At 41.7% G+C, this 26073-nt stretch overlaps 1 protein-coding gene across 2 annotated transcripts in view; it reads right to left on the reverse strand.

The window, feature by feature from the left end:
* The window catches only part of spen (spen family transcriptional repressor), a 100843-nt gene that overhangs the window by 30057 nt on the left and 44713 nt on the right, over positions 1-26073 (reverse strand). For both annotated transcript variants that reach the window (XM_061904780.1, XM_061904781.1), the window contains one exon: positions 21271-21876. In XM_061904780.1, coding sequence (XP_061760764.1) covers positions 21271-21876 — 606 coding nt within the window. The remainder of the gene's footprint in view (positions 1-21270; positions 21877-26073) is intronic.

The raw sequence follows: 26073 nt of genomic DNA on the forward strand, positions 1-26073 counted from the left end.
GGGCTCAGGAACACTTCAGAAAACCACTGTCACTAAATACAGTTTGTCGCTACATCTGTAAGTGCAAGTTAAACCTCTACTATACAAAGCGAAAACCATTTATCAACAACATCCAGAAACGCAGTTGGCTTCTCTGGGCTCGAGATCATCTAAGATGGACTGACGCAAAGTGGAAAAGTGTTTCTGTGGTCTAACGAGTCCACATTTCAAATTGTTTTTGGAAATATTCGACATCGTGTCATCCGGACCAAAGGGGAAACGAACCATCCAGACTGTTATCGACGCAAAGTTCAAAAGCCAGCATCTGTGATGGTATGGGGGTGCATTAGTACCCAAGGCATGGGTAACTTACACATCTGTGAAGGCACCATTAATTTTGGAACAACATATGCTGCCAGTTAATTATTATTTGCGAAAAAAAAATTAAGTTTATGAGTTTGAACATCAAATATCTTGTCTTTGTAGTGCATTCAATTGAATATGGGTTGAAAAGGATTTGCATATCATTGTATTCATATGGAAACGGGATTTGTAGATTTTATATCGCGCTTTTCTATTATTAGATACTCAAAGCGCTCACAGAGAAGTGGGAACCCATCATTCATTCACACGTAGTGGTGGTAAGCTACATTTGTGGCCACAGCTGACCTGGGGTAGACTGACTGAAGCGAGGCTGCCAGTTTGCGCCTCCGACCACCATCATTCCTTCATCATTCATTCACCAGTGTGAGCGGCACCGGGGGCAAGGGTGAAGTGTCCTGCCCAAGGACACAACGGCAGCGATTTGAATGTCAAGAGGCGGGGAGCGAACCCGCGACCTTCAGGTTTCTGGCACGGCCTCTCTACCCATCGTGTTTTGTCCTGATACCAATATTTTGGCACCAGTGCCAAAATGTATTTTGGCACTTTTCTATATAAAAGGGGACCACAAAAAATGGCATTATTGGCTTTACTTTAATAAAAAAATCTTACGTTACATTAAACATATGTTTCTTATTGCAATTTTGTCTTTAAATAAAATAGTGAACATACAAGACAACTTGTCTTTTATTAGTAAGTAAGCAAAAAAGGGGCGGTATAGCTCGGTTGGTAGGGTGGCCGTGCCAGCAACTTGAGGGTTGCAGGTTCGAGTCCCGCTTGTGCCATCCTAGTCACTGCCGTTGTGTCCTTGGGCAAGACACTTTACCCACCTGCTCCCAGTGCCACCCACACTGGTTTAAATGTAACTTAGATATTGGGTGTCACTATGTAAAAGCGCTTTGAGTCACTTGAGAAAAGTGCTATATAAATATAATTCAATTCACAAACAAATGCTCCTAATTTAATCTCCTGACAAATGCAGTAACATATTGTGTCATTTATCATTCTATTATTTTGTCAACATTATTGACAAATCTACTTGTTCATTTACTGTTAATATCTGCTTACTTTCTATTTTAACATGTTCTATCTACACTTCTGTTAAAATGTAATAATCACTTATTCTTCTATTGTTTGGATGCTTTACATTAGTTTTGGATGATACCACCAATTTAGGTATCAATCCGATACCAAGTCGTTACAGGATCATACATTGGTCATACTCAAAGTCCTCATGTGTCCAGGGACATATTTCCTGAGTTTATAAACATAAAACAAAAAAATAAACAAAAGAAGATGTGGTGATGCCACAAATATCGATGTTATCACAGTAGTATTGACTATATACGCTCCTGTCCTTGGTATCATTACAGTGGATGTCAGGTGTAGATCCACCAATGGCGTTTGTTTACATTTTGACGCCGGTGAGCTACGGTGTGTAGTGAAGTCCTGCAGGGATGATACTTGTAAGAAACGTACTTTATTTGTCGCCATGGAGGCGAAGATTAGTGATTTAGAAGTAGCTTTTAGATTGATTGAAACTTTTATTAGTAGATTGCACAGTACAGTACATATTCCGTACAATTGACCACTAAATAGTAACACCCGAATAAGTTTTTCAACTTGTTTAAGTCGGGGTCCACGTAAATTAATTTATGGTACAAATATACTATACAAAATACAATACAAATATACTATCAGCATAATACAGCTAAAACACTGCCGACTGCGGATGGATTTGAGCTGCTAGTTAGCTAGCCATGTCTTAAAGGGGAACATTATCACCAGACCTATGTAAGCGTCAATATATACCTTGATGTTGCAGAAAAAAGACCATGTATTTTTTTTAACCGATTTCCGAACTCTGAATGGATGAATTTTGGCAAATTAAACGCCTTTCTGTTAATCGATCTTTTAGCCATGACGTCAGAACGTGACGTCACCGAGGTAACACACCCGCCATATTCATTTTCACATTACAAACACCGGGTCTCAGCTCTGTTATTTTCCGTTTTTTCGACTATTTTTTGGAACCTTGGAGACATCATGCCTCGTGGGTGTGTTGTCGGAGGGTGTAACAACACTAACAGGGAGGGATTCAAGTTGCACCACTGGCAAGAAATCTGCCACCAGACCCCCATTGAATGTAGCAAAGTGTCTTCACATTTGACCGGCGATGCTAAGACAGACGTGGCACAGAGATGTATGGATAACCTGCAGATGCATTTGCAACGATTAAGTCAACGAAATCACAAAGGTGAGTTTTGTTGATGTTGTTGACTTATGTGCTAATCAGACATATTTGGTCATGGCATGACTGCCAGCTAATCGATGCTAACATGCTATTTACACTAGCTGTATGTACATTTGAAACTAGATACCCACATTTAATGCGAAACAAACACTTACCAATCGACGGATTTAAGTTGCTCCAGTGTCACAAGATGCGAAAGTCCTGATCGTTTGGTCCGCACATTTTACCGGCGATGCTAATAAGGCAGCCATGCTATGGGCCACTTCATTAGGTACACCCATGCTATGGCCGAATAGCGTCAATAGCTATTCGCTCAATAACTTCAATTTCTTCTTCGCTATCTGCTACCATACTCCGACCATCCGTTTCAATACATGCGTAATCTGTTGAATCGCTTAAGCCGCTGAAATCCGAGTCTGAATCCGAGCAAATGTCGCTATATCTTGCTGTGGTAACCGCCATGTTGTTTGTATTGGGAGCCCTGTATGACGTCACAGGGAAATGGACAGTCGCATCGCAAATAGCGAAAATCAAGAACTTTAAAGCTTTTTTTAGGGATATTCCGGGACCGGTAAAATTTTGAAAAAAAATTCAAAAAACACAAGACACTGGGAACTGATTTTTAGTGTTTTTAACCTTTTCGAAATTGTGATAATGTTCCCCTTTAAAGCACCTCTTCCTGAGGGCATTTCAGTGTTATATAACTTCACTTTTATCGTTAGTTTTTAAGCCAAAATGCGTCCATTTTCCCTTTTCTGTCTACACACTGTGTCTGGTTGTAAGTAGTCTGTGACCGTGCGCTGCCGAACATGCTCGTAAAACCAGCAATGTCACAACTTGACGACCGGTACTTTTTAGAGGCGGTATAGTACCGAATGCATTGTATAAATTACAACACTCATTAAAACTGAAAAGATATTACAAATAATTGACTAAAATAGGATGACAAAACTATTTGAATAACAAAGCAATAAACTATTAATAATAATTAAAGTACCATTACAAAATTAAAAAAAAAGTAAATATAAAATAAAAAAATTTAACATCAAATCAAAATAAGTGTCTGGCACGTAAATTAGCACGGTCATCTGTGACTAAGCTGCCAAGAAAGAATAGTATCGAATATGATTCATTAGTATCCCAGTACTATACCAATACCAGTATACCGTACAACCCTAAAATGTTGTTACAATGTTGTATACTTGTGTTAAACAATGCCAAAGCGACACATCATAAGCTTTATGCATTTTGGGCTGAGCTTGCACTAGGAATGGGAATCAAACACCGAGTCTCCCAGGGTTTCGATTCCTGGTAATCAGTTTTGTAATCAATGTCTGGGGGCACGTATGATGTTACCAGGCCGATCAGCCAAACAGACGTTGGAATCAAATCACGACAAAGAAAGACACTTGCAAAGTGAATATTACATATACCGTATCGCAGTTTTTTTCATAGGGTGCGACATACTCCAAAGCGATTTATGTGTGAAATTATTAACACAATCTCATTCGCGGAAGAGACGAAGAAAATGTCAGCAATCGTCACATACACGTCAACCAATAAGAATTCAGCGCGGCAGGGTCATGGCAGAAGTGCATTGTGGGTCATGGGATGCTAACTGCTATATGCTATATGCTACTGCCGTAGCTATTAAGATAGACCAGGGGTGCCCATTACGTCGATCGCGAGCTACCAGTCGACCGCGGGGGGTGTGTCAGTCGATCTCCGGCCAGGCTTTTAAAAAAAATAGACCTAAAAATTAGTGATCATCAATCTTCACCAAGACGTCACTTAAATGACATTCACGGTACCGGAGGGTCTTGTGAGATGACGCTGGCTGCTGCAAGATCATTATTATTAAAATATGACCGAGAGGAAGGCGAGAAACACTTTTTATTTCAACAGACTCTCGCGCCGTACCTTCTGTCAAAACTCTAAAGGCTGACTGCACATTTCCTATCTTCACAATAAAAGCCCTGCTTCATGCTGCCTGCGCTAACTAAATACAGAGTCTCGGAAAACTGGCGTGCACAAGCGATCCCTCAGAAAGCTGGCGTGCACATCACTTGTGCACGCCAGCTTTCCGAGACTCTTATTTTGTTAGCACAGGCAGCATGAAGCAGGGCTTTTATTGTGAAGATAGGAAATGTGCAGTCGGCCTTTAGAGTTTTGACGGAAGGTACGGCGTGAAAGTCTGTTGAAATAAAAAGTGTTTCTCGCCTTCCTCTCTGTCATTTTTTCATAATAATGAACTGGCAGCAGCCAGCGTCATCTCACAAGACCCTCGGGTGCCGTGAATGTCAATCAAGCAAGCTACGGAATTTTCCGCCAATGTTTTTCTTGTAAAGTGTATGGAAGCTGTATGAATTAGATGCCAAAAACCAACCACTTTCATGTGGTATTGTACAGAAAGGACAACTTTTTTTCTCCTCCATTTGAAAATGTGGGCGTTATCATCATTACTGTCTGATTCCAATCAATGCAAGTCATCAGAATCAGGTAATACACCAACTTATATTCTTGTCTTTGTGAAAGAAAGACATCTATATGTGTTACACATGCTTGTATTATCATTAAACAAATTTAACTTGTTTACCAAAATGTCTCTTTCATAAATAAATAAATATAAATGATATATATAAATGAGGTAGATCCCCTCGAGTTGGTCAATTGAAAAGTAGCTCGCCTGCAGAAAAAGTGTGGGCACCCCTGAGATAGATAATTTCATTGTTGGCGGTAAATTATAAAAACTGAGAAGGACTGAACAAAAATGGCACCGAAAAGGAAATCATGTCCTGCAGATTACAAGCTGGACGTAGTGAAATATGTAGCAGAAAACAACAAGAGTAATCGGCGCATACCTTTGGAGTTGGCAGAGTTGTTTGGAAGCGACATCGAGGAAGAAGATTTTATCGGATTTATCGATTGTTTGGTAAACGTATAGCATGTTCTATATCATGGGTGTCAAACTCTGGCCGCTTAATTTCATTTGGCCCTTGAGGCAATATCAAATTAACATTAGAGCTGGCCCGCCGGTAACACCACATTCACCGCTAATACTCATAATTGCCAACCCTCCCGATTTTCCCAGGAGACTCCCGAAGTTTAGTGCCCTTCCCAAAATTCTCCCTGGGCAACCATTCTCCCGATTTCCACCCGGACAACAATATTGGGAGCGTGCCTTAAAGGCACTGTCCTCTACAACATGTCGTCACGTCCCCTATTCCTCCATATAAACAGCGTGCTGGCCAAGTCACATAATATATGCGGCTTTCACACACACATACTTGGTCAACAGCCATACAGGTCACACTGAGGGTGGCCGTGTAAAAAACTTCAACAATGTTACAAATATGCGCCACACTGTGAACCCACACCAAACAAGAATGACAAAACACATTTTGGGAGAACACCCGCACCGTAACACAATAGAACAAACACCCAGGACCCCTTGCAGCACTAACTCTTCCGGAATGCTACAATATACACCCCCCGCTACCACCAAACCCCGGCCACCTAATTTTTATTTTATTTTCCAATTTATTAGCCTGCGGAAAAAGTCAATGTTGATATTTACCTCAGAAGGGTGCAAATAGAAAAGAGGCATTCATTTTTTTAATTACATTTTATTTAATATACCATTGATGTTTTTTCGTTTGTTTTTTGAAAGTTGATTTTGCACTATTACGTTATATAAGCTCTGCCTGTTCCATGGGAGGAAGCCCGAGTACCCGGAGGGAACCCACGTAGTCACGGGGAGAACATGCAAACTCCACACAGAAAGATCCCGAGCCCGGGATTGAACCCAGGATTACTCAGGACCTTCGTATTGTGAGGCAGATGCACTAACCCCTGTCGCACCGTGCTGCCCTATTTAAGCCTTGCTTGTTCAATATTCATTGCAAAACTGGTTTGGGTCCCTATTAAAAGGTTCATTTGTTCAACCTTGGCCCGCTTTGTTCAGTTTTAAATTTTGGCCCACTCTGTATTTGAGTTTGACACCCCTGCTCTATATATTAGGGTTTTGTCCTTGGCCCTGCACTCTTCAGCATATACATGCTGCCGCTAGGTGACATCATATGCAAATACGGTGTTAGCTTTCACTGCTATGCTGATGACACCCAACTCTACATGCCCCTAAAGCTGACCAACATGCCGGATTGTAGTCAGCTGGAGGCGTGTCTTAATGAAATTAAACAATGGATGTCCGCTAACTTTTTGCAACTCAACGCCAAAAAAACGGAACTGCTGATTATCGGTCCTGCTAGACACCGACCTCTATTTAATAATACAACTTTAACATTTGACAACCGAACAATTAAACAAGGCGACTCGGTAAAGAATCTGGGTATTATCTTCGACCCAACTCTCTCCTTTGAGTCACACATTAAAAGCGTTACTAAAACGGCCTTCTTTCATCTCCGTAATATCGCTAAAATTCGCTCCATTCTGTCCACTAAAGACGCTGAAATCATTATCCATGCGTTTGTTACGTCTCGTCTCGATTACTGTAACGTATTATTTTCGGGTCTCCCCATGTCTAGCATTAAAAGATTACAGTTGGTACAAAATGCGGCTGCTAGACTTTTGACAAGAACAAGAAAGTTTGATCACATTACGCCTGTACTGGCTCACCTGCACTGGCTTCCTGTGCACTTAAGATGTGACTTTAAGGTTTTACTACTTACGTATAAAATACTACACGGTCAAGCTCCATCCTATCTTGCCGATTGTATTGTACCATATTTCCCGGCAAGAAATCTGCGTTCAAAGGACTCCGGCTTATTAGGGATTCCCAAAGCCCAAAAAAAGTCTGCGGGCTATAGAGCGTTTTCCGTTCGGGCTCCAGTACTCTGGAATGCCCTCCCGGTAACAGTTCGAGATGCTACCTCAGTAGAAGCATTTAAGTCTCACCTTAAAACTCATTTGTATACTCTAGCCTTTAAATAGACTCCCTTTTTAGACCAGTTGATCTGCCGTTTCTTTTCTGTTTTCTCCTATGTCCCACTCTCCCTTGTGGAGGGGGTCCGGTCCGATCCGGTGGCCATGTACTGCTCGCCATGTATCGGCTGGGGACATCTCTGCGCTGCTGATCCGCCTCCGCTTGGGATGGTTTCCTGCTGGCTCCGCTGTGAACGGGACTCTCGCTGCTGTGTTGGATCCGCTTTGGACTGGACTCTCGCGACTGTGTTGGATCCATTATGGATTGAACTTTCACAGTATCATGTTAGACCCGCTCGACATCCATTGCTTTCGTCCTCTCCAAGGTTCTCATAGTCATCATTGTCACCGACGTCCCACTGGGTGTGAGTTTTCCTTGCCCTTATGTGGGCCTACCGAGGATGTCGTGGTGGTTTGTGTTGTGGTTTGTGCAGCCTTTTGAGACACTAGTGATTTAGGGCTAAATAAATAAACATTGATTGATTGGTTGATTATTTGCATGACTCTTACCATAATATGTTACGTTAACATACCAGGCACCTTCTCAGTTGGTTATTTATGCCTCATATAACGTACACTTATTCAGCCTGTTGTTCACTATTCTTTATTTATTTTAAATTGCCTTTCAAATGTCTATTCCTGGTGTTGGGTTTTATCAAAAAAATGTCCCCCAAAAATGTGACTTATACTCCAGTGCGACTTATATATGTTTTTTTCCTTCTTTATTATGCATTTTCAGCCGGTGCGACTTATACTTCGGGGCGACTTATCAATCGAAAAATACGGTAATTGGTGTCGAAAACTTCTAATTTACTACTTTTTTTTTTCATGCCAGTAACATATAGTGACAGGCAGAACAATTAATTGAGTGCTACATAATCAAAATCAGAATCCGCTTTATAGGCCAAGTGTGTTTCACACTCAAGGAAATGGACTTGGTAAGCTTTGCTCTCTTGTTAAATGTAAAAAAGAGAAAATCTACTAAAAATAATGAATAAATAATAATTAGCCATATACACATTTTTATTTAGTGACGTGCCATGATTTCTATTCTTGGTGTTGGATTTTATCAAATGCGACTTATACTCCAGTGTGACGTATATATGTTTTTTTCCTTCTTTATTATGCATTTTCGGCCAGAGCGATTTATACTCCGGAGCGACTTATACTCCGAAAAATACGGTAATTGATTTAATTAACCAGTGATTAGTGTTCTGTGTCTTGTAATGTCCTGTCTTGTAATCATCCAGTATTATTATGTATTTTACAATGTACTGCTTTGATATTTATTGTATTTTATATTATTACATTGAACTGTTTATATTTTACAAGCAGTGGTCACCAACCTTTTTGAAAGCAAGAGCTACTTCTTGGGTACTGATTATTGCGAAGGGCTACCAGTTTGATACACACTTAAATAAATTGCCAGAAATAGCCAATTTGCTCAATTTACCTTTAATAAATAAATCTATATAAATAAAAAAAAAAGGGTATTTCTGCCGTACATTTTTTTTCCTTTTACGGAAGGTTTTATGTAGGGAATAAAAACACTTAATTGAACGATTTAAAGGAGGAGAAAACACGAAAAAAAAGGAAAATTTAATTTTGAAACATAGTTCATCTTCAATTTCGACTCTTTAAAATTCTAAATTCAACCGAAAAAAATGGAGAAAAACTAGCTAATTTGAATCTTTTTGAAAAAATTAAAAAAATTTTTTTATGGAACATCATTAGTAATTTTTCCTGATTAAGATTAATTTTAGATTTTTGATGACATGTTTTAAATAGGTTAAAATCCAATCTGCACTTTGTTAGAATATATAACAAATTGGACCAAGCTACATTTCTAACAAAGACAAATCATAATTTATTCTAGATTTTCCAGAACAAAAATTTTACAAGAAATTCAAAAGACTTTGAAATTGTCACACCTATGGATGTTGTTTTGTCATGTTATGTTTTGATTTTGGACATTCAGTCACGTTTTGCACTTCCTGGTTTTGTTTGTTTCCATCCCAACCTATTAGTTTCCACCTGGTCCCCTTAAATTGCGCCCCGATCCTCAGCCTCTCACACCTGTTTTCTATTACCACAGCCAGTACTTAAGTCATTTTGTCTATTTGCATTCTGCTTCATGCCTTCACGACTACCTGCTACGCACCCTGCTATCCATGCCCCTTGTTTCGGTCACAGTAAGTGTTTTTGTTATAGTTGTTCATAGGTCTGCCACAGTGCAAGTTTAAGTTTATACTTTATCGTCTTTCATGCCATCGAGCAGGTGTTTTGTTTTCCCGTTTGTATTTTTGTAGCCAAGTTTTGTACCTCTTTGTGAGCGCCCTTAGTTCGATTATTTTTGTATTTAGTATTCCAATAAACCATGTACTTACACTCTCGTTTGGCTCGTCCCGTATCCTCTCTGCATCGAAGGAGTAAACCAAATCCAAGTCTAGGACTGACAGAAATAAGGTTTAAATTTGATTCTACAGATTTTCTAGATTTACCAGCATAATTTTTTTGAATTTTAATCATAATATGTTTGAAGAAATATTTCACAAATATTCTTCGTCGAAAAAACAGAAGCTAAAATGAATAATTAAATTAAAATGTATTTATTATACTTTACAATAAAAAAAAATATATACTTGAACATTGATTTAAATTGTCAGGAAAGAAGAGGAAGGAAGGTAAAAAGTAAAAAGTTATATGTGTTTAAAAATCCTAAAATCATTTTTAAGGTTGTATTTTGTCTCTAAAATTGTCTTTCTGAAAGTTATAAGAAGCAAAGTAAACAAATAAATGAATTTATTTAAACAAGTGAAGACCAAGTCTTTAAAATATTATCTTGGATTTTCAAATTCTATTTGAGTTATGTCTCTCTTAGAATTAAAAATGTCGAGCAAAGCGAGACCAGCTTGCTAGTAAATAAATACAATTTGAAAAATAGAGGCAGCTCACTGGTAAGTGCTGCTATTTGAGCTATTTTTAGAACAGGCCAGCGGGCGACTCATCTGGTCCTTACGGGCTACCTGGTGCACCCTGCTGTAAAGCGTCTTTGAGTACTCTGAAAAGCGCTATTCCAAATAAAATGTATTACTATTATTATTATTAATTGAGAAAATTCTAGCAGAATCATTAGCAGCATGTGACAATGTTGCCTTTTCAATCTCACACGTCGTCTGCCGTTACAACTGCAGGTAACTAACAAACTAACACAGCTTATCGTGTCCAAACATGCTATTATTAACTGTAAGCGTGAAATGCATGTTTCTCATTAGAGATATGCGATAATGGCTCTTTGCTAATATCAGATATTCCGATATTGTCCAACTCTTAATTACAGATACCGATATCAACCGATACCGATATATACAGTCGTGGAATTAACACATTATTATGCTTAATTTTGTCGTGATGCCCCGCTGGATGCATTAAACAATGTAACAAGGTTTTCCAAAATAAATAAACTTAAGTTATGGAAAAAAAATGCCAACACGGCACTGCCATATTTATTATTGAAGTCACAAAGTGCATTTTTTTTTTTTAACATGCCTCAAAACAGCAGTTTGGAATTTGGGACATGCACTCCCTGAGAGAGCATGAGGAGGTTGAGGTGGGGGGGTTGGAGGGTGTATATTGTAGCGTCCCGGAAGAGTTAGTGCTGCAAGGCGCTCTAGGTATTTGTTCTGTTGTGTTTATGTTGTGTTACGGTTGCGGATGTTCTCCCGAAATGTCTTTGTCATTCTTGTTTGGTGTGGGTTCACAGTGTGGCGCATATTTGTAACAGTGTTAAAGTTGTTTATACCAGTGGTTCTCAAATGGGGGTACTTGAAGGTATGCCAAGGGGTATGTGAGATTTTTTTTTAATATTCTAAAAATAGCAACAATTCAAATATATTTATTGAATAATACTTCAACAAAATATGAATGTAAGTTCATAAAGTGTGAAAAGAAATACAACAATGCAATATTTAGTGTTGACAGCTAGATTTTTTGTGGACATGTTCCATAAAGATTGATGTTAAAGATTTCTTTTTTTGTGAAGAAATGTTTAGAATTAAGTTCATGAATCCAGATGGATCTCTATTACAATCCCCAAAGAGGGCACTTTAAGTTGATGATTACTTCTATGTGTAGAAATCTTTATTCATAATTGAATCAATTGTTTATTTTTCAACAATTTTTTTGTTATTTTTATATCTTTTTTTCCAAATAGTTCAAGAAAGACCACCTCAAATGAGCAATATTTTGCACTGTTATACAATTTAATAAATCAGAAACTCATGACATAGTGCTGTATTTTACTTCTTTATGTCTTTTTTTCAACCAAAAATGTTTTGCTCTGATTAGGGGGTACTTGAATTAAAAAAAATGTTCACAGCGGGTACATCACTGAAAAAAGGTTGAGAACCACTGGTTTATACGGCCACCCTCAGTGTGACCTGTATGGCTGTTGATCAAGTAGGCCTTGCATTCACTTTTGTGTGTGAAAAGCCGTAGATATTATTATAATCAAGCCGGCACTCAAAGGCAGTGCCTTTAAGGTGTATTGGCGCTTTGTACTTCTCCCTACGTCCGTGTACCACTCCATACAGCGGCGTTTTAGTCATAAATTATACTTTTTGAAACAAATACCGATAATTTCCGATATTACATTCTAAAGCATTTATCGGCCGATAATGTCGGCAGTCCGATTTTATCGGACATCTCTATTTCTCAAGCATTACATAACTAAATGGATAAACAGACAGATGAAGCACTATTTAAATGTAATTATGGCAGGTGCATAATAACACAGACGTGCGACATGTCGTGACATCGATGCTTCAATAAAGAGCTTTTCTATGTAGCTCTCTAACTGGACCGGCAAGTGTGCAGGTGCACCCAACTTGGTGACCGGTATTATGTTTGTAATGTTTACACACTTTATTTCTGACCATGTTCCAGGGAAAAAATATCAGTGACTTCTTGAAGATATATATATCTAAACCTTGGGTGTCAAACGTATGGCCCGGGGGCCGGCTCAGGCCCCCAAACAGGTTTTGTCCGGCCCGTGGGATGAGTTTGCTAAGTATAAAAATTAAAGGCCTACTGAAATGAGATTTTCTTATTCAAACGGGGATAGCAGGTCCATTCTATGTGTCATACTTGATCATTTCGTGATATTGCCATACTTTTGCTGAAAGGATTTAGTAGAGAACACCCACGATAAAGTTTGCAACTTTTGGTCGCTCATAAAAAAGCCTTGCCTTTACCGGAAGTAGCAGACGATGTGCGTGTGACGTCACGGGTTGTGGAGCTCCTCACATCCTCACATTGTTTACAATCATGGCCACCAGCAGCGAGAGCGATTCGGACCGAGAAAGCGACGATTTCCCCATTAATTTGAGCAAGGATGAAAGATTCGTGGATGAGGAAAGTGAGAGTGAAGGACTAGAAGAAAAAAAAAAGACAGGGCAGTGGGAGCGATTCAGATGTTATTAGACACATTTACTAGGATAATTCTGGAAAATCCCTTATCTGCTTATTGTGTTACTAATGTTTTAGTGAGATTATATAGTCGTACCTGAAAGTCGGAGGGGTGTGGCCACCGGTGGAGTTACCGCCAGTGTGCCTGAGGGGAGCCACGTTTCTCGACGAGGCGAAGCGAAGGCAGCCGGTCAGGCCGAGCTGAGCTTTTTTTCCCACTCCTACACGGTGGAAGCATCCCACGTTCGGGGGCGGCCGGTCGGAGGAGGCAAGAGAGTCCGCAGCTGCCTCTTTGACAGGTGCACGAGGAACGACGCAAGCTCCACTCATGTCTACGGTAAGAGCCGACTTATTATTACCCCAATTTTCTCACCGAAACCTACCGGTTGACATGTGGTAGAGAACCATGTTCGCTTGACCGCTCTGTTCCATAGTAAAGCTTCCCCTTTGGGAATGTAAACAAGGAAACACCGGCTGTGTTTGTGTTGTTACAGCCTGCTACAATACACCGCTTCCCAGCTACATCTTTCTTCTTTGACGTCTCCATTATTAATTGAACAAATTGCAAAAGATTCAGCAACACAGACGCCCAGAATATTGTGTAATTATGCGTTTAAAGCAGATGACTTATAGCTGGGATCGGGCTGGAACAAAATCTCCGCTGCAATCCTTGACGTCACGCGCACGCGACATAATACCGAGACGTTTTTAACAAGATACTTTGCGCTAAATTTAAAATTGCAATTTAGTAAATTAAAAAGGCCGTATTGGCATGTGTTGCAATGTTAATATTTCATCATTGATATATAAACTATCAGACTGCGTGGTCGGTAGTAGTGGCTTTCAGTAGGCCTTTAATTGACACCGTTAACCACGCTATACTGAGGATAAGCTCAGAGCCATCGGATTCGATAAAACCTCATGGAGCTGAATGCCTCCTTACTTGGAGGGGAGGAAACAGGTGGTAGAGGTGCCCCTCCCCTCTCAGTAAGCTGTGGAGTCCCCCAAGGCAGTATACTAGGACCTTTACTGTTCCTAATATAGGTAAACCACATGCCATCAGCATGACACTGTCAATTGTTCCTGTTTGCGAATGACTCGGCCCTGCTGGTATCCGGCAAGGACAAGTAGCAGGTGGAACAAATCCTCAATGATGAATTCTGTTGTATTTGCACCTTGCACGCTGACAACAAGCTATCCATACACTTGGGTAAATCGGTATCCATCCTTTTTGGGTCCCACGTCAGCCTTAAGAAAGTCAGTGACTTATTAAAGTGGTTATAACCAGGTCACCTACCTAGGTTCCATTCTAGAGGCTAATCCTTCCTGTGATAAAATGGCAACCAAGATCATCAGAAAGGTCAACCAAAGAATGAGATTCCTCTACAGAATCTCCTCTCTGGTCAACAAAAGCACCTTGAAGATTCTAGCGGGAACCGCTCGCCTGTGTATCGGTTGGGGACATCTCCGCGCTGCTGATCCGCCCCCGCTTGGGATGGTTTCCTGTTTGCTCCACTATGGACGGGACTCTCGCTACTGTGTTGGATCCACTTTGGACTAGACTCTCGAAGTTGTGTTGGATCCACTATAGATTGAACTTTCACAGTATCATGTTAGACCCGCTTGACATCCATTGCTTTTGGTCCCCCCCCCCAAGGTTTCTCATAGTCATCATTGTCACTGTCACCGACATCCCACTGGGGGGAGTTTTCCTTGCCCTTGTGTGGGCTCTATGGAGGATGTTGTTGTGGTTTGTGCAGCCCTTTGAGACACTGGTGATTTAGGGCTATATAAATAAACATTGATTGATTGATTGATTGAAAAATGTAGATTAAAAATCATCATAGTTCGCCCTTGATGCTTTAACAGACTTTGGACATGCCTCACTATGAGGCAGGCAAATCATTTGAGCATTATTATTTAAACAAATAGATATTCATATGGGCTTCACGGTGGTAGAGGGGTTAGTGCGTCTGCCTCACAATACGAAGGTCCTGCAGTCCTGGGTTCAAATCCAGGCTCGGGATCTTTCTGTGTGGAGTTTGCATGTTCTCCCCGTGAATGCGTGGGTTCCCTCCGGGTACTCCGGCTTCCTCCCACCTCCCAAGACATGCACCTGGGGATAGGTTGATTGGCAACACTAAATTGGCCCTAGTGTGTGAATGTGAGTGTGAATGTTGTCTGTCTATCTGTGTTGGCCCTGCGATGAGGTGGCGACTTGTCCAGGGTGTACCCCGCCTTCCGCCCGATTGTAGCTGAGATAGGCGCCAGCGCCCCCCGCGACCCCAAAAGGGAATAAGCGGTAGAAAATGGATGGATGGATATTCATATGGTTAAGTGCACTTTAAAAAGCATGTTTGTTGGATTTCCCAGTATTTAAATGATAGCCTAAAACATAAGACTTTTCAATTCACAGTCAATGTATGGCTTGGTCTGTCCAAACCTATACAAATTCATATTTTCAGTGCAGAAATGTAAAAAAAAAAAAACGGTCTTGCATTTGAAGCAGAGAAAAAAATTCATTATTTAGGCTTCGTCCGTCTCCCAGCACGAGAAGATGGATGCGAAATCATGGCTGCCTCATTTTCCTCAAACCATTCCCATGCCCGCCTTCGTTTTTTTCTGGGCTCTCCGTCGATTCCCCTCCCTCCTTTTCTCTCGTCTCTGTGTTTCAGACACTGCCGGAAGTGCTCCTGATGGAGGCTGGCCTGTGGGAGTGGGCAGGCAGCCAGCGCTGGCCAGAAATTTCCAGTTCCAACTGGATCTCACGGAGGGGGAGGGGGGGCATTACCACAGAGGTACGCAGTGAAGGAAAAAAATATATAGCAGCCCTCTCCTGAAAACACCCCGATGGCGATACCGCGTCTGACCACAGGTGTCGCTCTGACCCGCTGGCAAAGTCCAAAAGAGAGGACGCGGCTCGACACAATAAAATACAATTTAAAAAGGGATTTTAGGTTTTGTTTCATGAACGCACCCCTTAGTTATCCTTCTGTAGTCGAATAAATCCACATGCAGAATTACATTTACATCAATATAACGGCAAAACCACGTAACATTTGACAACCAAACAATTAAACAAGGTGACACGGTAAAGAATCTGGGTATTATCTTCGACCCAACTCTCTCCTTTGAGGCACACATTAAAAGCGTTACTAAAACGGCCTTCTTTCATCTCCGTAATATCGCTAAAATTCGCTCCATTTTGTCCACTAAAGACGCTGAGATCATTATCCATGCGTTTGTTACGTCTCGCCTCGATTACTGTAACGTATTATTTTCGGGTCTCCCCATGTCTAGCATTAAAATATTACATTTGGTACAAAATGCGGCTGCTAGACTTTTAACAAGAACAAGAAAGTTTGATCACATTACGCCTGTACTGTATATACCTTTATATACATATATACATACATATATACCTATACTGGCTCACCTGCACTGGCTTCCTGTGCACTTAAGATGTGACTTTAAGGTTTTACTACTTACGTATAAAATACTACACGGTCTAGCTCCATCCTATCTTGCCGATTGTATTGTACCATATGTCCCGGCAAGAAATCTGCGTTCAAAGGACTCCGGCTTATTAGTGATTCCTAAAGCCCAAAAAAAGTCTGCGGTCTGTAGAGCGTTTTCATTTCGGGCTCCAGTACTCTGGAATGCCCTCCCGGTAACAGTTCGAGATGTCACCTCAGTAGAAGCATTTAAGTCTCACCTTAAAACTCATTTGTATACTCTAGCCTTTAAATAGACTCCCTTTTTAGACCAGTTGATCTGCCGTTTCTTTTCTTTTTCTTCTATGTCCCACTCTCCTTTGTGGAGGGAGTCCGGTCCGATCCGGTGGCCATGTACTGCTTGCCTGTGTATCGGCTGGGGACATCTCTGCGCTGCTGATCCGCCTCCGCTTGGGATGGTTTCCTGCTGGCTCCGCTGTGAACGGGACTCTCGCTGCTGTGTAGGATCCGCTTTGGACTGGACTCTCGCGACTGTGTTGGATCCATTATGGATTGAACTTTCACAGTATCATGTTAGACCCGCTCTTTCACAGTATCATGTTAGACCCGCTCGACATCCATTGCTTTCCTCCTCTCCAAGGTTCTCATAGTCATCATTGTCACCGACGTCCCACTGGGTCATTATTGTCACCGATGTCCCACTGGGTGTGAGTTTTCCTTGCCCTTATGTGGGCCTACCGAGGATGTCGTAGTGGTTTGTGCAGCCCTTTGAGACACTAGTGATTTAGGGCTATATAAGTAAACATTGATTGATTGATTGAAATGACGTTTATGTAGCTACTGATATACCAGGATAATGTTGCACATATGAGGTCTGCATGGGTGTAGTATTGATCCTCGTCACATGGCTGACATCATATTGTTCTTCTTCAGAAGGCAAACTCAATCAACAGCGCCCCTTCTGGTTGCAGCCGCGTAGTGCAGTGGTTCTCAACCTTTTTTCAGTGATGTACCCCCTGTGAACATATTTTTTAATTCAAGTACCCCCTAATCAGAGCATAGCCTTTTTTGGGGGGAAAAAGAGATAAAGAAGTAAAATACAGCACTATGTCATCAGTTTCTGATTTATTAAATTGTATAACAGTGTAAAATATTGCTCATTTGTAGTGGTCTTTCTTGAACTATTTGGAAAAAAAGATATAAAAATAAACAAGTGATTCAATTATAAATAAAGATTTCTACACATAGAAGTAATCATCAACTTAAAGTGCCCTCTTTGGGGATTGTAATAGAGATCCATCTGGATTCATGAACTTAATTCTAAACATTTCTTCACAAAAAAAGAAATCTTTAACATCAATATTTATGGAACATGTCCACAAAAAATCCAGCTGTCAACACTGAATATTGCATTGTTGTATTTCTTTTCATAGTTTATGAACTTACATTCATATTTTGTTGAAGTATTAATCAATAAATATATTTATAAAGGATTTTTGAATTGTTGCTATTTTTAGAATATTTCAAAAAAATCTCACGTACCCCTTGGCATACCTTCAAGTACCCCCAGGCTTACGCGTACCCCCATTTGAGAACCACTGGCTTATACAAACCCTGTTTCCATATGAGTTGGGAAATTGTGTTAGATGTAAATATAAACAGAATACAATGATTTGCAAATAATTTTCAACCCATATTCAGTTGAATATGCTACAAAGACAACATATTTGATGTTCAAACTGATACACATTTTTTTTTTTTGCAAATAATCATTAACTTTAGAATTTGATGCCAGCAACACGTGACAAAGAAGTTGGGTAAGGTGGCAATAAATACTGATAAAGTTGAGGAATGCTCATCAAACACTTATATGGAACATCCCACAGGTGTGCAGGCTAATTGGGAACAGGTGGGTGCCATGATTGCAGCGTCCATGAAATGCTAAGTAATTCACAAACAAGGATGGGGCGAGTGTCACCAATTTGGAAGCAAAATGTCGAACAGTTTTAGAACAACATTTCTCAACCAGCTATTGCAAGGAATTTAGGGATTTTAACATCTACGGTCCGTAAAATAATCAAAAAGTTCAGAGAATCTGGAGAAATGACTGCACGTAAGCGATGATATTACGGGCTTTTGATCCCCCAGGCGGTACTGCATCAAAAACCGACATCACTGTGTAAAGGATATCACCACATGGGCTCAGGAACACTTCATAAAACCACTGTCAGTAACTGCAGTTGGTCGCTACATCTGTAAGTGCAAGTTAAAACTCTACTATGCAAAGCCGAAACCATTTATCAACAATATCCTGAAACGCCGCCGGCTTGGCTTGACCCGAGCTCACCTAAGATGGACTGATGCAAAGTGGAAAGGTGTTCTGTAGTCTGACGAGTCCACATTTCAAATTATATTTGGAAACAGAGGACGCGGTGTCCTCCAGAACAAAGAGGAAAATAACCATTCGGATTATTATAGGCGCAATGTTCAAAAGCCAGCCTCTGTGATGGTACGGGGGTGTATTAGTGCCCAAGAAGCATTTAAGTCTCACCTTAAAACTCATCTGTATACTCTAGCCTTTAAATAGACCTCCTTTTTAGACCAGTTGATCTGCCGCTTCTTTTCTTTCTCCTATGTCCCCCCCTCCCTTGTGGAGGGGGTCCGGTCCGATGACCATGGATGAAGTACTGGCTGTCCAGAGTCGAGACCCAGGATGGACCGCTCGTCGGGACCCAGGATGGACCGCTCGCCTGTATCGGTTGGGGACATCTCTACGCTGCTGATCCGCCTCCGCTTGAGATGGTTTCCTGTGGACGGGACTCTCGCTGCTGTCTTGGATCCGCTTGAACTGAACTCTCGCGGCTGTGTTGGAGCCACTATGGATTGAACTTTCACAGTATCATGTTAGACCCGCTCGACATCCATTACTTTCGGTCCCCTAGAGGGGGGTGGGGGGTTGCCCACATCTGAGGTCCTCTCCAAGGTTTCTCATAGTCAGCATTGTCACTGGCGTCCCACTGGATGTGAATTCTCCCTGCCCACTGGGTGTGAGTTTTCCTTGCCCTTTTGTGGGTTCTTCCGAGGATGTTGTAGTCGTAATGATTTGTGCAGTCCTTTGAGACATTTGTGATTTGGGGCTATATAAATAAACATTGATTGATTGATTGAAGGCATGGGTAACTTACACATCTGTGAAGGCACCATTAATGCTAAATGCTCCATACATATGTTGTCATCCAAGCAACGTTATCATGGACGCCCCTGTTTATTTCAGCAAGACAAGTGTTACAACAGCGTGGCTTCGTAAAAAAAAAGTCCAGGTATTTTTACTGGCCCGCCTGCAGTCCAGACGTGTCTCCCATCAAAAATGCGTGGCGCATTATGAAGCGTAAAATACGACAGCGGAGACCCCGGACCAGGGGTGCCCATTACGTCGATCGCGATCTGGTCGATCTCGGAGGGTGTGTCAGTCGATCTCAAGCCAGGCATTAAAAAATAGACATAAAAATGAGCAATCATCAATCATACCAAGACCTCACTTTCGTCAGTTGTTTGACATTCTCGGCACCCGAGGATCTTGTGAGATGACGCTGGCTGCTGCGAGCTCATATTTAAGAAAAAATCACTAACAGGGCGGACGCAGAGAAACACATTTTATTTCTAGAGACTCCGTACCTACTGTCAAAACTCTAAAGACCGACAGCACAGTTCCTGTCTTCACCATAAAAGACCTGTTTCATCCTGCCTGTGCTAACAAAATAAGAGTCTCAGAAAGCTAGCGTGCACAAGCTAGCAAGCTACGGAGTTTGATGCCAATGTATTTCTCCCCCGCCCTCAGCGACCGCTTTCTCACTTGCTTGCCCACCCGCACAGTCACTGACGTCACTCACCTGCTGCCAGACATTAAAGGGCCACACACATATGCTACTCTCATAACAAAGTGTTTAAAAACGAGTATGCAAGTTGGACAAATGAGATGCCAAATCCAACCACTTTCATGTGGTATTGGACAGAAAGGAGGACTTTTTTTTTTTCCTCCATTTGAAAATGCGGACGTTATCAGCACCACTGTCTAATTCCAATCAATGCAAGTCATCAGAATCAAATACACCAACTTATATTCTTGTCTTCATGAAAGAAAGGAATCTATGTGTGTTAAACATGCTTGTATTATCATTAAACACCATTAACTTGTTAACTAAAATGTCTCTTTCATAAATAAATAAATATACATTATAAATAGGAATGAGGTAGATCTCCTCGACTTGGTCAATTGAAAAGTAGCTCGCCTGCAGAAAAAGTGTGAGCGCACCTGGACTACATAAAACAAGAATGGGATAGAATTCCACTTTCAACAATTAGTTTCGTCAGTTCCCAAACGTTTATTGAGTGTTGTTAAAAGAAAAGGTGATGCAACGCAGTGGTGAACATGCCCTTTCCCAACTACTTTGGCACGTGTTAATTATTATTAAAAAAAAAAATAAAGTTTATGAATTTGAACATCAAATATCTTGTCTTTGTAGTGCATTCAACTGAATGTGGGTTGAAAAGGATTTTGCAAATCATTGTATTCCGTTTATATTTACATCTAACACATATGGAAACGGGGTTTATCGTTTGGAAATGACGGTAGTTTTTCTGTCGACGGTGGGATTTAAACTTTTAACTCCCAAAGACAAGTCCTGAATTCCACTATGCTTGTGAATAATTTGTAAGAAATCCCAGCACTCAGCAGTCTAGTCATATAAAATGTGGCGCCACAGGCGTGCACAAACATCAAAGAGCATCACTCACCTGCCACTAGTGCTGCTGCTGGTGCTGCTGACCGAGTCTGAACTGGAGGATCGGCTGCGAGAACCCGATCTGCTGTGGGAGCACGGAGGTCTGGTCGCCTGACTTGCCAGTCTCTGAGGAGACGGGTTCCGCGAGTGCGTCGAGTGCGGAGACCGGCTGCGACTGTGTCGATACGAGCGCTCGCCGCGTCGACCCCGGTCCTCTCTGTAAAGGTCCCTGTGAACCACACTGGCCAGAGTGAAGGCCTCCCTGGTCCGAGGCTCATACCGAGGCTCCGGTGTCTCAAAGCGACACGGACTCCTGCTGTGGGAGCGGTAGAAGCCGACTCCGCTGGCCGTAGAACCACCGTTTCCTCCTGTGGCGGACCCCGCCGCCCCAGTTGCTCCGGTGTTGCCGGCGATGGCGTTGACGATGCTCCCGACTCCAGCGGACAGGGCCGTACCGTTTCCCAGGGAGGTGCCAGACCCGGTCCCAGACGAGCTGAGAGTCCTTTCTCTCGTGTAATAGTCCGTGTCATAATGTCGTTGACGCTCGAAACTGCTCCCTGCACGCTCGTGATGACCGTACGTGCTGTGGTCATACGCCCGCTCTCGACTTTCAGCAGTCCTAGGAAAAAATACAATAGGAAACAACATGTTGTCAGAAGGCTGTTTTATTCTAAGAACTAGCACAAAATCAACCTGAGTCAGCTTTTTCTTTGTTGCATTACACAACCACTCAGGGGCGGCATAACTCGGTTGGTAGAGTGGCCATGCCAGCAACCTGAGGGTTGCAGGTTCGATTCCCGCTTGTGCCATCCTAGTTACTGCCGTTGTGTCCTTGGGCAAGACACTTTATCCACCTGCTCCCAGTGCCACCCACACTGGTTTTAAATGTAACTTAGATATTGGGTGTCACTATGTAAAGCGCTTTGAGTCACTTGAGAAAAGCGCTATATAAATATAATTCACTTCACTTCTAAACATAAATGTTTATGAGATCCAGTTTTTAAATCAGCAGTATTAGGACCTCAGTGTTCTGGTCTTTTTTTTTTTTTTTTTTGGTCAGGTAACCAAACTTTCATGATTGGGATTTAGAGAGAACTATAACATAACATTAGTTTAAAAAAACTTAAAATCCATTCCAGAGTTCAATCAATCAATCAATCAATCAATGTTTATTTATATAGCCCCAAATCACAAATGTCTCAAAGGACTGCACAAATCATTACGACTACAAAGTCCTCGGAAGAACCCACAAAAGGGCAAGGAAAACTCACACCAAGTGGGCAGGGAGAATTCACATCCAGTGGGACGCCAGTGACAATGCTGTCTATGAGAAACCTTGGAGAGGACCTCAGATGTGGGCAACCCCCCCCCCCTCTAGGGGACCGAAAGCAATGGATGTCGAGCGGGTCTAACATGATACTGTGAAAGTTCAATCCATAGTGGCTCCAACACAGCCGCGAGAGTTCAGTTCAAGCGGATCCAAGACAGCAGCGAGAGTCCCGTCCACAGGAAACCATCTCAAGCGGAGGCGGATCAGCAGCGTAGAGATGTCCCCAACCGATACAGGCGAGCGGTCCATCCTGGGTCCCGACGAGCGGTCCATCCTGGGTCTCGACTCTGGACAGCCAGTACTTCATCCATGGTCATCGGACCGGACCCCCTCCACAAGGGAGGGGGGGACATAGGAGAAAGAAAAGAAGCGGCAGATCAACTGGTCTAAAAAGGAGGTCTATTTAAAGGCTAGAGTATACAAATGAGTTTTAAGGTGAGACTTAAATGCTTCTACTTATGGCCCTAGAGACCCGCCAAAGCTGTATCAGTCATGATCCGTGGCCCGGATCATGTTTGTTATATTCTGCTAGTTTTGGGACTCCCTTAGGTCCTGTTTTGAGTTTGTTTTAGTTACCATGGTTGCTAATTATTTTCACCTGCCTCTGATTAGTGTTCAGGCTGCTCACCTGTTCCCCGAGCACTAATCAGAGGCATTATTTAAGCCTGCCTTTGCCGGTCAGTCGGATTGGCTTCATTGTTTGCTTAGGCTACAGTTACGTGACTATGGGACGGCGTGGCGCAGTGGAAGAGTGGCCGTGCGCAACCCGAGGGTCCCTGGTTCAAATCCCACCTAGTACCAACCTCGTCACGTCCGTTGTGTCCTGAGCAAGACACTTCACCCTTGCTCCTGATGGGTGCTGGTTGGCGCCTTGCATGGCAGCTCCCTCCATCAGTGTGTGAATGGGTAAATGTGGAAGTAGTGTCAAAGCGCTTTGAGTACCTTGAAGGTAGAAAAGCGCTATACAAGTACAACCCATTTATCATTTATCATTTATTCTTTGTCTTCTTGCTTATGATAAGTGTTAGCCTTTCCTCTGGCTTGTTTTCAGTTTTTGGTACTTGTTTGACTTTTGACAAACAAACCATGTTCCTACCTGCACGACCTGTCCGGAGTGTTCCGTCTGTCACGTCGGGGGGTTCGCAGTTTACTGCGGGGTTTGTTCCCCCGGGATGCAGACCGAACACTCCGGACAGGATGTGCAGGTAGGACCACGGAAGGATCTTTTTTGTCTTTGCACAAGTACTACGGTGCGGCTCAATAATAATAATAATAATAATAATAATAATAATAATAATGGATTAGATTTATATTGCGCTTTTCTATTGTTGGATACTCAAAGCGCTCACAGAGAAGTTGGAACCCATCATTCATTCACACCTGGTGGTGGTAAACTACATCTGTAGCCACAGCTGCCCTGGGGTAGACTGACGGAAGCGTGGCTGCCAGTCTGCGCCTACGGCCCCTCCGACCACCACCAATCATTCATTCTTCATTCATTCACCAGTGTGAGCGGCACCGGGGGCAAGGGTGAAGTGTCCTGCCCGAGGACACAACGGCAGCGAATTGGATGTCAATAGGTGGGAAGCGAACCCGCAACCCTCAGGTTTCTGGCACGGCCGCTCTACCCACTACGCCATGCCAGCTTATATTTAGGTGCACTCTGAAGCCCGAAAATTGCGGTTATAAGTACAGTACAGGTCAAAAGTTTGGACACACCTTCTCATTCAATGCATTTTCTTTATTTTCATAGATTAGATTAGATTAGATAGATTATATAGTACTTTATTTATTCCGTCAGGAGAGTTCCTTCAGGAAAATTGAAATTTTCAGCACAATCCCATTCAAGATTAGACAAACATTACAGGGAGACAGAACAGGATCGCTGACGGGTCTGCCGGCTTCCAGCGCCCCTTACAAAAAAAATGAGATACAGGTAAACAAGGTAAACAACATGACTATTTACATTTTAGATTGTCACTGAAGGCAACAAAACTATGACATTTGGAGTTATGTACTTAACAAAAAAAGGTGAAATAACTGAAAACATGTTTTATATTCTAGTTTCTATGATTACTGCTTTGCACACTCTTGGCATTCTCTCAATGAACTTCAAGCACACCTGTGAAGTGAAAACCATTTCAGGTGACTACCTCTCGAAGCTCATCGAGAGAATGCCAAGAGTGTGCAAAGCAGTATCAATCAATCAATCAATGTTTATTTATATAGCCCCAAATCACAAATGTCTCAAAGGACTGCACAAATCATTACGACTACAACATCCTCGGAAGAACCCACAAAAGGGCAAGGAAAACTCACACCCAGTGGGCAGGGAGAATTCACATCCAGTGGGACGCCAGTGACAATGCTGACTATGAGAAACCTTGGAGAGGACCTCAGATGTGGGCAACCCCCCCTCTCTAGTAATCAGAGAAATAACTGAAAACATGTTTTATTTTCTAGTTTATCTGATTATTGCTTTGCTCACTCTTGGCATTCTCTCAATGAACTTCAAGCACACCTGTGAAGTGAAAACCATTTCAGGTGACTACCTCTCGAAGCTCATCGAGAGAATGCCAAGAGTGTGCAAAGCAGTAATCAGAGAAATAACTGAAAACACGTTTTGTATTCTAGTTTCTTCCAAATAGCCACCCTTTGCTCTGATTACTGTTTTGCACACTCTTGGTATTCTCTCGATGAGCTTCAAGGGGTTTCTCTTCACAGATTTCATAGTTTTGATGCCTTCAGTGACAATCGACAATGTGAATAGTCATGAAAATAAAGAAAACACTTTGAAATGAGAAGGTGTGTCCAAACTTTTGGCCTCTACTGTATATGTACACACAAATACAGTATTTTGTTATACAATAAAGTAACATTTCACTTTCCAGGTGATTTATGTGAATCATGTTCCACATAACATGGAGTTTTAAAATGAGGGTTTGAGATGACAGAAGACAAAATTTTATAGCTAGCCAGCACGCACGACTGGAAAATTTTCTGCATACCTGCTGTCTTGATTTGTTTATAGCTGGGGGCTGACTGGTGAATTGCAATTCTCTTCCCAAGGGGTAAATGCTAAAATGGGTTGTACTTGTATAGCGCTTTTCTACCTTCAAGGTACTCAAAGCGCTTTGTAAGGGTGTAACGGTACACAAAAATGTCGGTTTAGAGGTGACGGTTCAGTTCATTTTTGGTACAGTAAGAAAACAACAAAATATACATTTTTGGGTTATTTATTTACTAAATTTGTAAACAATGGCTTCTTCCTTTTGACATTGGGAACACTATAATAATTCTGCCCACATTATTCAACATTAAACTGCCTCAAGTTGTTGCTCAGATTAAATAAAATGACAAAACGTTTCTTTCTTCTACATATAAAAAGTGCAACATTAAACAGTTTCATGTCACCCCATCATGCTTAATTTATTACAGCATTTGGGAAGCCTGTAGTTGATTTTTATTATTTAAATGTTATATTTG

This window comes from Nerophis ophidion, linkage group LG06 (assembly GCF_033978795.1).
Source record: "Nerophis ophidion isolate RoL-2023_Sa linkage group LG06, RoL_Noph_v1.0, whole genome shotgun sequence".
NCBI classification, from domain to species: Eukaryota; Metazoa; Chordata; class Actinopteri; order Syngnathiformes; family Syngnathidae; genus Nerophis; species Nerophis ophidion.